The following is a 15,234-nucleotide window of genomic DNA, read 5'->3' as shown; positions in this document are numbered from 1 at the left end:
CTACTACTGCTAAAGGAGATAGCCTATTGTTCTGACCATACAAACACTGAGCTGTGTGAGTGATCTGATACCTAAAAACATTTGAAAATTAAGTGGTGCTGCTCAGTTGACTAGGTCTGTTACTTCAGTCCAGTATGTCTTACATTTTCCGTTCTCTGTTCTGGTTCCAGAAAACATCCTCCTGTACTCACCCATGACTACTTCTGCTGGTTAATTAACATGGTAGGACGAACAACAGAGAATGGATATGCACAGGATCAGTATGATTAAAAATGCAATATTGATTCACATCTAACTAATTCTTCTATGAGGCTAATTTCTCCGAAAGGTTTAGCTGGCTGCAGCACATGTCCTTATGTCCTTAATAATTTCTTCAAGAATGGCATTGTTTTTAGTGTTGTTAGTTAGGTGGTGAGGATGTAGTTACTGCTCAGTGTTGATGAAAACAGCCCATATAGATCCTTTAGGCCATGAAGATGCTACAGGATAATATTAACAATTTGAAACGGTCTTAGACTGTAGGAGGAAGATGAGCAGCAATGGCTTGGATTTTCTCTCATCCTGCATAACTAGAAACGTATCAATGTTTAGACCCTTTCCTGTGTGTCACTACGTAATAGACACYGTGAAGTGTTAGCACTGAATTATTCTTGCTTATTAGTCCTTTAAAGAAAAGAAAAAAGCAGCATCTTTCTAACATGCTGGTATTTAACTTTACCTGTGGAGGCACTGAGAAGGCTGAGGAGTTTAGATGTTCCTGTCACAAGGCAGACGGGCTCTGCAGGTGCTCCTAGTGACAGCCCTTTGCACTGCACGCTCAGAGTCTCCTCAGGAAGGTGGATGGACCACAGGGTGCTGCCATTCATACCAGAGAGGGCCATCACAGTCACTGAAGGTCTAGAGACACCTGGAAGAGACAGGAGGGAAAGAATGAAATCCCTTGGCATCAAAGACTAGGTCCATATTGCCTTTGGTCTTTATGTTTGAGTTCCAGCTCTAGCTCCTGGAACTAAGCAGCTCAAGCCAGCCACATCAACACTGCTTGAAAACAAAGGTTAAATCCCACATCATGGCTGAGTCTCTCTGCTTGTGGAGCCTGACAGTGACTTCCAGATAAGAATCGGGGTGTGAGCCAACAGGGCAGATAATCATGAAGGCTGGAGCTGAGCTCAACCATGAGATGTGGTCAGGTGAATGCAGAGGAACCAAGATCCTCCTGGGACTAGTCTGCTCAGTTGTGCTGATTTTCTAGCATGAAACACACTGCTGTCAAATCACACTAAGCTCCTGATCCTTCTGATCCTTTCTCCCTCAAGACAACAGTTAGCACTGAGGGGAAGCCTTAAGTGATTCATAGGGCAGCAGCCTTCTCTTGAAAAGGGCCTAGGTCATCTGTATTTCTGGGGCAGAAGGTGATTGACAATCTGAGTACTTTTTCTTTTGTTTTCCAAGTGATTTTTTGTGTTTCAAAAAACAGTTTGTCTACAATAAATTGGTGTAATTGTAAATTGGTCTTTTTCTAATTCGCTAGTTGGCGCAATCCATAATCCTCCCCAGAATGGAAATCATCTGGCTCATGCTGAGGGGATTCCTCAGCCCAAGTTCTTATCACTGGGTAGGTAGGGACCAAGAACACCCCCTCAATGCACTGCTCCTCAGTGCAGCTCCTAGCTCTTGTGAACGTGGGCTGGATAAGCTGCTAATGATGCCATAGCTTAGTCCATCAGGTACCTATTCAAAGCTTGTCTCTACAAGGCACTGTATGAATGCTCTGAGTACAAGCTGCAGGAGGGCTGATGTCCAATAATGTCAGTGTAGGATTGTGATATGCTTACACCTGCTTCAGCATCTGTTTTGTCTCTGCTAGCTATAGCCCAGGGTGCAGCTATGTATGGTTAGTTCCAACACTTGGAGCATGCTGAGAACTGTACGTATGTCTATGATGGAAGATAAACTAAATGCAATTACAAAATACAGAGCAGAAGGACAACCTTTACAAAATGAATGCAGCCTTCATGTCAACAGTATCTCGCTCTGATTCTTTCTTTTTAAACCTACTCTACACAGTTTTCTCTTTGCCTGTGGGTTTCTTTCTGTAGAATTTTCTGTGAAATACTCAGGGCCTTCTTGGGCCATGGTGGAACAGTATTTTCCCTTTCCTCTAACTATGTTTTTTATTATCCCGTTTCTTGCAGAGCCAAGGCACTGAATGTATTGTCATTTTTCTCCCACAAGAGTTCGCTTTGGGTTGTGCAATGTGTTCTTGCTCCTGAACATGTCTCCAGGACTGAACAGATTTCGCATAATCTGAGGTGAAGCCAGGCTGGGGAGGTAGCAAGCTCCAGGACTTCAGAAGCCATAAGCAATAGTACACCAGACTTGGCAGCCCCTATATGACAATGCCAGCAACACAATCAGTAGTTTGCTGATGCATTATTTGTTGTGTGAGAGTTATCAGAGAAAGTAAAAGTAGCAAAAAAGAAGTAGAAGGGTGATCCCTACTACAAAGGCAGGCACACTAGCTTCCATACCACCAGGCAATCTTCTGTCTATGAATTAACAGCTCCTGTCTGGAGCCTGGCAAGGGTACAGAGTGCCCTGGATACAAGAGGCAGGAGGGGAAGAATGTCTCCTGAAGCACCAATCTACAGCTGCTCTAAAAAACAACAGAATCACCACATTAAGAGAAATCTGTCAAGCCTTCTTAGGTCCCAGGGAAGATAGGGAATCAGAGCAGCTACAGGGAAAAACATCCATCATCCTCCAGACTGGCAAGCAACTGAGTAGTTCAAAGGAAYCGCAGCACTCCAGCTGTCAACTCTGCCATCACTGCTCCTATCTCCAACTATTTTAGTAATGCCCAAGACACTAGACTAGAGATCAGAAAAGATGGACTAGTTCACTCACTGTCTCTGGATCTCCTCTGTGACCTCTGTCAAGGCACTCTCTCCACCTCCATCTTCTTGCTTGTAAAATGGAGACAGCAAGACTGAGCTCCTTTGTGAGGGGCTTTGAGAATTACCAAATGAAATAAAATTTACTCCTAATTGCTATTTGGAGTGATGTTTTTCAGGTGGATTTACCCCTGCTCCCAGACGAAGTGCTGCTCAAATACAGGACAAAGAGATGGACCTGCCCTGGATCGATGAGCTCTGATCAGAGCTCATAGAAAATAGATGGCTCTGATCAGAGAGGAATGGGAGTACAGCTTGAAATGAAAATTATGAGCAGTGTGACAAAGCACTGGCACGGCACAGCAGCCATTATAAGGAAATCTAAAAAGGATAATGTGGTGGCTTTGCAAGTTGCACAAACAGGAATATACAAACGTCTGTACTGTAAAGTATCAGAAATGGAAAGAGGAACAGAAAGGAGCTGTGGTGCTTACCCATGACACTGGCATTCATCAAGGCTGTGAAGACGATGAGGATGTCAGGGAGCCCATCACCGTTGACATCACACAGCTCCAGYGGGGATAACACACCACCTGCAACAGTCAGAGAGGATTACCGCACTGATGTCAAAATGGCCACCGAGCCCAACGGCCACACCAGGAGCTGAGGGCTGGCCCAAAGGAAGAGACTCATGGATRGACAAGTCTCATGGAGTCTGTTTAGTAACTACCAATGCCGGGCAGCTCCCACAATGACTAGATCTTTCATTGCATGAGAAAGCAAAGACCCAGCATCTAGGTCAGAGAAAGGAAAGGGAAAAAACAGAGTTGCTGATAAAGATGTCTGCTTCCCACCTCACTCTCTGAGGTGATATGGGAGTCACACACCTGATCAGAGACCCAGATTTAGAAGCTGGGGGCAGAAAGAGGGGAGGGAGAGACATATCTAGACCCGGCAGAAATTATTTTACAAACCACTGCTTCAGAGGTCAGAATGGGAGACACTTTAGAAATGTTACCAATGGTYGGTATAGAATGACAAAAAGATCACAAATGTTGATTTATGGATTCGAGCAAGGCAAGAAGACAAAAGAAATAAGGTTAGTTGAGCCAGTCAGCAGACACAAAGACTTCTATCCCTCTCCTCCCTAGTGCACACACTTCAGTGTGGAGGTGCTGCTGAAACACAGGAACTAGAGAGGGAGGCAAAATGTTTTAAAATGGTCTGGGCCATCTCTATCTGGAACACAGAGTACCATCCGGACAAAAAGGCAGGATGGGAGGATGCTTTTTGGTGTTGACAGAAATGAGATTCGGTTGCACTATTATCTACTGATGCCAGATGTCACAGGCTTCAGCTTGAAGAGTAAGCAGGACACAGCCACCTGTGTGTTACCTCAGAGCATCTGCGGTGGTGAGGAAAGGTCTCTGCTCTGAGCTGGCTTTCTCAGATAGGTCTCTCCCGCCGATGCCCAGCCTGGGAGCTGCCACCTCCCCCACGCCAGATGCTGCTCCTGGAGGTTTCTCACCTGCTCCCTGACCTAGGTTGCGGATCCACGTGTTATGCAAGTCTCTAGGGGGACAGGGAATTAGAAATGCACACACCAACACCAGAATCATTGAGATCACCACAGTGAGCAAAAAGACCGCTGTGCGCAGGTAAGGCATGAGGGAGGGAGCAGACTTCTGCTCCAAACTCCCGGCTGCCTCTGAAGGATAACTCTCAGGTGCACTCTCTGATGTGTGCTGCTTTGTCATCCCAACCTCCACATCAGAGTCAGGGTCCTGCATCTCCTCGGGGGGGCTCTTCCCATTCTTGACCCCCCCGTTCTTCTGTATGTTGAGCACCAGGTCATCTTCACTTTCATCACTATCAGCCTGAGTGAGGGGATCGTACTCCCCAAGGTCTGGGCTCTTTTTTCCTGAGGAAAGAAATGGAGAAAGATAACAAAATATTAGCTCCTTGCTTTTTCAGGGTCTCAGTGGAGAAAATGCTGCAGAGCACAGCAATGCAGAGTAATCTCAATTTTGAATGGATCCAAGGGAGAGATGCAAGAGAAAAAAACAGAGTCCGTCTATATTTCAGAGTAGCAGCTACAGGAGAAGCAATGCTAATAGTTTATTTCCCCAAAATAAAGATATACATACATAAATATACATATATGTGCATATATGTATATGTAATCCATGATTTATTTAATTCCTTTTAATATTTTCCTGTTCGGTAATGAGACATACTAACGTGAAGTCATGCTTAACCCTTTCAGTACCTACACCTCAACAGTCTCTTGCGTTCAGACTCTGAACTCCTTTAGCATTTGCCAAACTCTAATCCTGATACAGCTCCTCTTCATTTTTAGGCTACATCCTCCAGTGGGAGCCTTCCTCTGCCATTCACTTTTCCCTTGTTCCTCCTGCCTGGTCGAAGCAGCACCACTGCATTTTCTGTCCTGCTTTATAAAGGAGGGAAAGATGACAGTAGGGCTTAAGCACTGAGTATCATTTCTCAGCAGCATTGGTAAAAATGGGTRTAAGTTCCCTGAGGATGAGGGCAAAGTAAGCTATTTCGGCATTTTGGGTAAGTAATGTTCTGGTTTCCAACGGGATCAAGGCTGCTCCCCTAAGACGCCACCTTCTCTGCATGGCTCAGCACGGGGAGAGGGAGCACTCCAGCCCCAGCAGTAGGAAATCTCAGTGCTCCTGCCCTGTTCCTTCCTGCTCCCATCATCAGTGACAGCATGTGCCCAGCCTTGCTGAGATAATATGGCACTGACGCCTTCAGGTGGTGGTACAGGAAAGCAGCTTAGCTCTAGAGRGCTTTTAACCTCCTGCCACAATGCCTGACACAGACAACTTCTTCCCTAAGCTCCAGACAGCGGCAGGGACAGGGATGAGGGCAGGTGCAGAGCCTGGCTGCAGACACTGGCATGAGGCCAGTGCCATCTGCTTATGGGGCTGGGGAGGCAAGATCATGCTGTCTCACTGCCCTGAGCTACGAGTGGAGGATCACATCTGAGGGAGCTGCCCTGAGCCACCAACCTGGGCATGGAGCCACGGCTACTGCTCTGAGGTTTGCAGCGATTTGGTCTATTTCTCTTGCTCTCCTGTTCCAAAGTGGGCCTTTGTTATCCCAAACATCTGTCTCATTTTCCTTTGCCTGAAGCTGACCTGATCCAGGAGCTAACTTGTGCCTGAACACGCTTAAAGTAATGCATGAAAGGCACAAATAACAAGCAAAAATACACAGTTTCAACCATTCTCAGACATTAAGAGGATGAGAAGGCTTTACCGAATGGAAATTAAAGGGCTCTCCTCATTATTCTTACTATACTAGATCATACACTTTATTTTTCCATTGAAGGTAGTTACACATATACTACAACGTCCAGACAGTGCAATACACTAGAATCTATTTTGCAGGATTTGGATATCATTTCTTTACCAGAAACGTTCAAGCAGCCTTAAAGGCAGTCTTAAAACAAAAGACCAACAAACCATCAGACCCATCTGAACTTTGCCTACCGTCTCATGAAGGGGAATGCGTGGTGGAAGGGCTTCCCATCTCATTTGGAAATGATGTTTAGTGTCAAATTTAGATGTAAGAAAAACTGTCAATCCCAGTAAAAGCCAATGCCCTGTTGTAAGTTCAAGCAAGTAGGGCAACACACCCACACTTAATAGAGGGAAATGAGAGCCAGTCAGATCACATATCTACACTGGGCCCTTCTTTTCCTAACTATGTGTTTCCACAGAAGACTTGCATCAAAATAACCCAGTGCACACACACACACTCCAAAATGTTATGCCTGGCAGAGGTAAGGAGCCCAAATAAGATACTGATTTCTATGGGACAGTCTAGTGTATCCCTGCCTAGCACTGCACTGTCACACAGATGTGTCTTGTAACAGCATGCATGCAGAGCCAGTGCATTTCGGGAACAGTCTTGGTAACAACCCATCTTGACTCCATCCCATGTGCAGCACAGAAGCTTGCTGACCTCAGTGGCTCACAGCGCACTGCTCACAGAAATTGTCATGAGAGAGAAGTGCAGCTTTCMCAGATCTCTACACATACAGTGGGGCTGGGCTGACAAGCTGCTGAAAGACAATTCAGTGAAAACAAAAAGTTCCACTGAGAACTTATGGCAGAGTATTTACATCATCTCTCTACAGATCTAGATGTGCCAGTTCAAGCAAGGTCAGTGTAGTATGAAAAGCTAATAATGCTGGCCCAAGAGTAAATGGGTATTTCAGCCGTTTGTCCTGAGAAGTCAAAGGTAACAGTTCTCGTGTTAATCACGTTGCTCTTGGTTTCGGAAAGTGCAGTGCTTGAAACATGTTAGCCCAACAGCAAAATTACACTTCTGAGAAACTGTGATTTATTTAGTTATTTTCATTCCAGACAGTCAACTCAGAGGATTGAAAGCTGCTCTTCATCTTTGGGGCAACTAAAAACATTGATAGGAATGAGCTATATTTTGAACATTTTCATTTTGCATCTGTAAGAGACAAAACAAACCTTGAAACTGAGGCTCAACCAGTCCTTGAACTAGCTGGGATTGAGATATGGGGACATCTGCAATGGTGTCAAACATCACTAATGTCCTGTAGCAGGGACACCTTTCATGCTGAGAACCAGTTAAGAATCCCAATCCGTTTGTTGGAGGCTAAAAATGGCTACGTAGGCTACACAGCAATAACTTAAGGCTTTTAGTGATCTGCACAGGACAGGCACCACTGATTTATAGGAAAACTATAACGCACTAAGCTGTTCAGTCTTATTTAACATCTACGCCTAACTGGGAACTAGAAACTGGGATTCSTCCTATCTTTTCCCCAAAGCATAGTTGGTACTCCAAAGCACACTCACTCAGTACTAAGTCACGCATGAAATGCAGTGCCATTTTTTAAAGCCATAAAAAGGGAAGATACTGCCCTTCAATAATAGCTGTTGGAGCACTCACCTAGGATGTGGGAGACCCAGTTGCAACCTCAGTGGATGCAAACATTAATCTCCCACTGTTTGGAGAGTGTCCTAACAAGCGATCTGTAGCTGTTCCAGGAATGCACTGGGAGGACTGGCAAGGGCATGCTCAATCCAGCCTCTTGAGGCTGTTTGGTGGTGCAGAGAATAAATAACTCATGATTCGACTGGCTGAAGAGAGAGATCAGAAGGAATGCAATCCATCAGAGTTTTAGGTCACTGGTTGTGGGAAGGAGGGATACAATACCTGGCTTCCACTAATCACTCCTAAAATGATTTTTAAACAGAGAGACATAAAGAGCAGTACAGGATGTATGAAAACAATTGTAGTCTCACTTCATGCAGAGAATTATGATTTAAGAAACACTCTAGAATTAAAATCTGTTCCTTTCAGGTCAGCTCCATGACTCAGACTGTTTGTCCATCAAGAGATAGCTGAAACTGCTTTTGTTGTAAGTGAACGGCTTTCAGAAAATCCTGTGAAATTTTCAGTTTTCCAGTGATAAAACAGTGGTTTCCAGCCAATGGCCTGTAGGTTACAAGCAACCTGAGGAACACTTGCTTGTGGTCTGTGGCCAAGTTACTGCCCTGGATTTTTTTTGTCAGCAACTGGAAAAAAAAGTAAATACTGAAGAGGGAGATTTTCAAGGCCAGAAAGGAGAGAAAATAACCCAAACTTGTTGACTTTTAAGGGTAGTTGAATCCAAATCAAGCTTTATGCCTTTGAAAATCCCCTATGCATTTGCCTAACCATACTTCTTGCACAGGCAGCTCTTTGGCTATTGTAGCAGTACAATGTGACCTTTTGTAGAAGAAAAGATGAATCATGTGATCATGAACTGGAAAGGAGGCATCCATGAGGTGATCTGTGTTGGAATCAGGTCCAACTCATAATGAAATGTTCTTTTCCAGTGCTGACAACTTGAAAGATATTAAACTGTCATCAGTTCCTTTACTTACTGGAAAGGCTTTTCTTTTGCAACTTTCAGTGCATTATCCCATTGATGACCTACTGCTATCTAGTTCTAGCATCCTTTGTACTTGTACTTGTTTCAGGCTTCTGTTTTTTTTTTTTTTTTTTTTTTTTAGTAAGGAGTTGGCAGGCAGCAGTCACTGGGTACAGCAGACATGTTTCCAAGCCCACGGGGAGATAAGTTGCCATGTACACATACTGATGTAATTAATTTAATGAGATGCAGAAGAAAAAAACAGCTGTAGGAATAGGCTTTCTGCCTTCTCATTGCTGTTGAAAGCTGTATTTTTAGAGAAGGTAATCATAAAAGTAAGATATCAGATACACAGTTTAACCAAAGGATCGACAGAAGAACTGTCTTCTTAACTGCAGCTACGAGGCCTGCGCTTGTTCCCAAATTAGTGTCTCCCAAAACACAGATACCAAATAGATCATCCCAGCTCTAGAGATCCAGGAGGAGATTTGTACTTGTCATTGTAGAGTTCCTCATTGCTCACATGCAAACATGTACACTTTTATCCACTAGTCTGCACTTTTCCTAATAAACTTCTTGCAGGACACATTCCAATTAGCCAAACAAGTCTTTCATAACCAGGAAGAAACTGAATAGCAAGCAAAACTTCTTAGAGCATAAAACACTACATTAATTAAAAAATAATGACAGTCGAAGACCACCTATATGGATTGCTAAATGCTGTTGGGCAGGACCTTGCAGATATTACTGCAACCTTCACGGACCGATGGAGGAGGGAAGCACCCCCTGCCCAGCGGCTTCTGCTCCAAAGTCCCCATGGGAGCTGCAGAAAGACGACAGTGCTGATGACAGGGATGAGCCCGCACCCCAGCACCTGGGTGCTGCTTTTGTCCCAGGGCTGTCCTCAAGGCAAGAACTGGTGAGGAGAGATGATGAAGCACCTCCTCCGACTGGCATAGCACAGCCATGTGCACTGGCACCATCTCCAGCAGGATCCTGCCAGTCCATCCCGCAGGCAACAATAAACTCACAAGATCTGGTTTCCCTAGGTATTTCTGTTCCCTTTCACTCTGCTCGCTGAAGAGAATGGCTGCTGTTCTGGTGTTGACTGCCTTATCTTTGAAAGATCTGATTTTCCCAAACAATAGTCCCTCATGCTTGAATACCCTTTCATCTTGCTCAAGATGAAATTATCCCCATGTATTAGGCAGACTTTAAACATTAACCTGGATAACTGTAGCGACATATACTGAGTTCTTGGCCTGCTTTTGCAGGGTAAAGAGTGAAAAGAGCGCACAGGGGTGGATCAGACACGGAGCCACTTGTCTTCCGCGCTGAGGGTGGTGGTTTGAGCCCTCGCAGTCGCTCCCCCGCCGCCAGCAGCGCCCGGTGCGCCCCGGCCCGGCCGCCCCCCGCAGGCCGCCCCACCGCCTCCGCCCCCCAACGGCCGCATCGCCATGGCAACGCCCCCCCCAATGGGGGCACCGCGACGCCGCAGCGGGGAAGACCCGGATGTGGCTGCTCCCGCGCCCCCTCCCCTCACGCGGGGGACGAAGACCCTCGTACCTGGCAGCTTCAGCGCCCGGGACAGCACCGTGGCCATGATRGAGAGGGGCACTGCGCACGCGCACTGCCTCCTTTCCCTTCTCCCCTTCGCGCTTTCCCGCGGCCTGCTGGGAAATGTAGTTCCGCGGCGTGAGGCGCCGCAGGGGCGAGCGGCTGCCGCACGGGGCGACGGGGGCCGCGCCGCTCCTCACCGCCGGGCCTCGCTAACGGCTCAGGCAGGGGCGGCGGGGCGAGCCCCGGCCGCTCCCCGTCCCCGGCGTGGGGTTGAGATGGTGTGGGCGAGCAGAGCTGGCGCTTGCTTTCCAGCCGTTGTGCCCTCTCCCGCCAAGGTGGCCGCGCGCCCTGTCCGAATTCGGGATTCCCGCCCAAAGCAAGGTCCTTCGCGGGATCCACTGGCTGTCGKCTCCTCCGCGCTGTTTCAGAGAGGCAGAGCCCTGCGGGGCTGTCGGGGGTCCCCGGGGAGTCACTCTGATCCAACCTGCTGCAGTGAGGCAAGGGCCGAAGCAGCGCAGGTTTCGTAGAGCTTGCACAAGGTGCTAGGTGCGYACAAGTACAGAAATACGCTTCTTGTGCTAGGTGGTTAGCACAGAAAGTGCCAGTCTTTAGAACTGTTCTTGATTATAAATATATGCCGTTATTCGTGGGAAATTTTTTGGTCAGAAGAAATCATATTTGTTGATTTTTTTTTCCTTAGTTACAGTATGAAAGGTCTTTGGAAATCTGCCAAAGACCTCCCTGAGCTTTGCCACAGCCTTCTGCGGTAAGTGAACAAGTTTCACTCTCCCTTTTTCACAATGAGTAAGTTGAGCCAGGAAGGTTTTGTGGCTTTCACAAAGTTGCAAGGCCCCAACTTCCCGATTCCCAGTTTTCTTATACCGGCCATCTGACAACACCACTTCTTCAAGACATGATTTGTGTGAGAGCTCTTCAGCGATGACTCCTTTCTCACAGAAGAAACTGTTTTTGTTGGCTAAATATAACAAAAGAGAGTCAGACTGGCTAAAGTACACTTCATGTTTTCTTAGCATCTGCTGCTGCTGCTGCTTTCCTCCAGTGCTTACCCTTTGCTGCTTGGATCTGAAACTCTTTAAATAATAAGGAAGGAGCAGAAGAGAGACACCAAGTGGTCTAGATGGTGGAGAGAGATTTTTTTCCAGATATGAAATGAAAAGAGATGAAGAATTAGCTCCTGATCCAAAACCTGTTGGTACCAGTGGGAGTTTTTTTTTTCAGTGTTTTCATCAGGGTTCAGATTAGGGCATTTCCCAGATGGCAAAATCTGGAGAGGTCAAGGGAGTTGTTCTTTTTCCTTTTCTCTCTAAGTCTTTCTGAATACGGAGTCCTGTTCTATATGCCATTCCCTTCCTCCACTTTTTGATTTAAGAGCAGTGATGATTCGGTATCTATGTCAATATTTACGGGAGCAATCTTGGCTGCTTTGCAAGTCTCAGTTAGCAAATCATGTGATATACTGTGACAAGAGCTGTCCAGCAGAGAAGCTCTTTCTAAGAAAACACTTCTGGCACCAATTACAGCTGGGAGCAAGGATACAGGAAAAAACAGCCAGAAGCAGGAACTGGAAAATCTGGTGTCCTCATTTGTGATCTCTTAACATCTGGCACACAGACAGACTGCAAGATCCCGTGTTTATAATGTTCATATGTTTGTGGGACAGTATAGCTACACTTGAGTTCATGCATCTCCACAAAAATGTCTCTTTCCCCACTTCCTGACATCTCTATGAGGCTAATGGATAGTGAGGGCAAGGGATCTGTAGTGAATATTGATGCTTTTGAGAGACAGATGAATGAGCAAAGTTTTTAGTGAGAGTTTAATGATAAAAAAAAAGCACGAGAAATTAAGTTTTCCTATTTTGTATTGTGAATATAAGCTGATTTGCATATAAATTGGACCTGTCAAGTGTATTAATACTGATCAAAAAGCTGTGAAAATAAAATAGATGTTGAAAATAAATCATTAATTTACRTGAATGTAGTGAAGTGTTGATGTTCATTTTATTTATTTTTTCAAAACAATTTGGAAAAGCCAGATAGTGAAAAATGAGATACTTGGAGCTAAGCTTGGAAATTTGAGCCCTTTTGGTTGATAATGTCGTTGTTTAGAAAAAAATTACATGACAAAAAGCATACCCACAGACTCCTCACTAGTATTAAGCTTGTGCAAGCCTTCTTTCCCCAGGTCGGCTCCTTTTTGTCCTGTCTAGGACAAAGACCCTGCTTGAGATAAATCTGTTCTTCCCTGCAGGATGCTTGGTTCCTGACCTGACCCATGCCTTTTGAAATGCCTGTGTGTTGGATGACGTGTAATAATCACCTGACCTACCCAATTTGTAGTGATATCTAGGGTTCAGCTAATAGGGCCAGTGCACAATATATTGCACTTGGCTCAAGAATGGCTGGCATGACACAGCATAAGGATATCTTTTCAGTATAACCTCTTAGTAACTTTTGTTGTCACTCTACCTGCAAGGAGAAGGGTGGTGCCCTTGAGTGGCAGCAGGAACACCATGTGTGGAGGTAACTACCTTGTGCAGAAATCCCTGAAAACGTGTTCTAGCCAAGCTTTCAGACTGTAGCTATCGTTTCTTTACCCTCTCCTTCTTGCTGGGACTGGCCATACAAAGTCCCCCTCCTCCCTTGCAGTCATAGTGTTCAGTTCTCTGCTAGTGCAAATGGAGAATGAGGCTTGGGTAGGAGTACTGATTGGGCTGCAGTGAGGCAGAGTAATCGCTTTGTATGCCACTGCTTTGCTTCSTGCTGCCAGAAATTACAGACTTCTCTAGCTTGCTTGCACAAGCACACCTCTGGTTGCTCTTTGATTCAGAAAGAACCTGCACTAAAAACTGTTATGAAAAGAGCTCAAGCTAGAGTTAATTGCTGTGCCAAGTCCTTCTGGGAGTTCATATAGGTTCTGGCACATTTAMATGATCAGACTGTATTCACAGTGACTCTGCTAGCACAGCCCTGGGTTTGTCAGATAGCCTCTGGGACAGTTAACATTCCTCTCTGCCAAGCTGCCTCCTGTGGGTGCTGCCAGATGCCAGCCCTGGTGACTCCCTGCTGATCCTGCCTTCTGCTTCCAAGATCAGGTGCCTTTAGCAGGGATACTCACTGGTGACAGTTTTTCTTCCTCCTTTGCAGCTCATGGTGGACTTTTCTGATCATACCCACCAAAAAGTAGTAAAGCTGTATGCAGTCTTCACAGAGTCCTTGCAATAACAGTGACCTTCCTGCCTGCTTTGTTGTTCTTGTCCCCTTCCCACAGGAAGAGTTCCCACAGGGAACTGGGGCTAGCAGCAGTGAGTTGTGCAGCAGTTGCAGGAGGATCATGAGAGAGTGTTGAACTTCAGAGCAGGGAAGGTGACATTCAAGGAGGTCTGTATTTACCTCACCCCTGGTCTGATGCCTCCGCCGAACAAGTATACAGGTCCCCAAATGTGAAGAAATTTGGTTGTAGGCAACCACAGGCACTTAATGGTCTTTAGCAAATCATTTGGGTGGTAGGTTTGGTCATTGCCTGTAATACTACAGCAGCCATAAAGGTAGCTCGGTGCTGAACCCCCATCTCATAGATATATAGCAGAACCTATCTGTTTTTGCATCTGTGGGCTTTTCTGACTGTACTGAAGTAACGGACAGGACACATGTCCCACCTGCTGCCCTCCCTGCAGTGCCTTTCATCATGGGAAGAGCTTCTGCCTTGCTGTGCTTCGAGCTCTACTTGTCACTTTTTGGCCTTTTGTGTCAAAATCTCCGAGAGGTACAAGGTGCCCAGCTGTCTCACAATTCCAGCCTACTGGTGTGCACTGCATCTGTCTGACACCGATAGACTTGTCATGTTCTCGCTCAGTGAGCCTGCCAAGCCCTCTCTGCCCTGAGGCATGGAGCCACTTGCTGCCAGCATGGCCTGTCACTAGGGAAGTCTCTGTTCCCTGTGCAGCCATCACACAGCAAACAAATGTACGTTTAACTTGAAGAGGAAAGAGCCATTGGGGTCMGACTGAAGGCTGGCTTCTGCTTCATGACAGTACCCTCCTTGCTTGCGGTATTTTTTTTCAGAACTTATGAGAAAGTGTGTAGAAAATGGTGGCAGGAGTAATTCTGCTTTAGAAAAGACACTTACCTCTGCTTCAGTTGCCTGTGAGAGCTAGGAAACCTGTGAAGGAGGCATGGCTGACTGTTTCATGGAGAACCTGCTGGGAGCTGCTGTTGCTGGAGAAGCTGTTCTCAGCTGTCCTTTCTTCCAGCTGTCTGGAAGAGAGTAATAACCCATATCTTTGCAAACTTATTTTCTGTAAGCTAATGCTTTTACCTGCTCTTCTGCTTTCCTATCTCTCCACTTTGCAAGGGCTAGCTTTGGCTACGTATGCTTGGCCAAGGGCTCTGTGCAGCTGAAACAACCTCTTCGCTCCCGTGGCCAGCTGAGACCCTCCGCAAAAGAGGATTCACATGAGAGCAGATATCACAATAAACAGGAAATGCTTTTTCAAACAATTAAAATCGAACACAATCAAGCAGTGAAAGCTAATGGAAAGAAATAATAAAAACATGTGAAAACAGGAAAAGCAACTCTAGCACTTCTAGCAGGTGCCAAATGGTCAAAGCCTTCTGGTACTTACAGCAAGTACATTACAGGCAAGTTCAAGTAGTGCAGATGATCCTCCAGTTTCTAAAAAGCCCKCCCAGACAGTAAAAGCAGTGCTAGTCCTGAGTCTACCCCAGCACTAACAAAATGCCAAAAGATAGTCAGAGCTCTGCAAAGCTTTCAGCTCTGCAGCCTCAAGGCTGTGTGGTGTGTCCATGTGCAGTCACAAGGGCACGAATG

At 45.9% G+C, this 15,234-nt stretch overlaps 1 protein-coding gene across 4 annotated transcripts in view; it reads right to left on the bottom strand.

The window, feature by feature from the left end:
- FAM234B (family with sequence similarity 234 member B) overlaps positions 1 to 15,234 on the bottom strand; it is a 27,362-nt gene extending 12,128 nt beyond the window's left edge. Inside the window, exons 1-6 of one of the 4 annotated variants that reach the window (XM_085308772.1) lie at positions 15,029 to 15,234; positions 14,533 to 14,660; positions 10,390 to 11,359; positions 4,423 to 4,815; positions 3,389 to 3,487; positions 719 to 907 (exon numbers count right to left, since the gene is read on the bottom strand). In XM_085308772.1, the coding sequence (XP_085164898.1) occupies positions 719 to 907; positions 3,389 to 3,487; positions 4,423 to 4,815; positions 10,390 to 10,426 (718 nt within the window). In that variant the 5' untranslated portion in view covers positions 10,427 to 11,359; positions 14,533 to 14,660; positions 15,029 to 15,234. Of the gene's footprint in view, positions 1 to 718; positions 908 to 3,388; positions 3,488 to 4,422; positions 4,816 to 7,856; positions 7,921 to 10,389; positions 11,360 to 14,532; positions 14,661 to 15,028 lie in introns of those variants that run through there. The other 3 variants (XM_085308773.1, XM_085308774.1, XM_085308775.1) reach the window with 3 other exon arrangements.

Source organism: Rhea americana, unplaced genomic scaffold (assembly GCF_003343005.1).
Source record: "Rhea americana isolate MKP2758 unplaced genomic scaffold, rheAme1 scaffold_281, whole genome shotgun sequence".
Lineage (NCBI taxonomy): Eukaryota > Metazoa > Chordata > Aves > Rheiformes > Rheidae > Rhea > Rhea americana.
The sequence above is the reverse complement of the archived record's forward strand: the minus strand, read 5'-3'. Positions and strand labels throughout refer to the sequence as shown.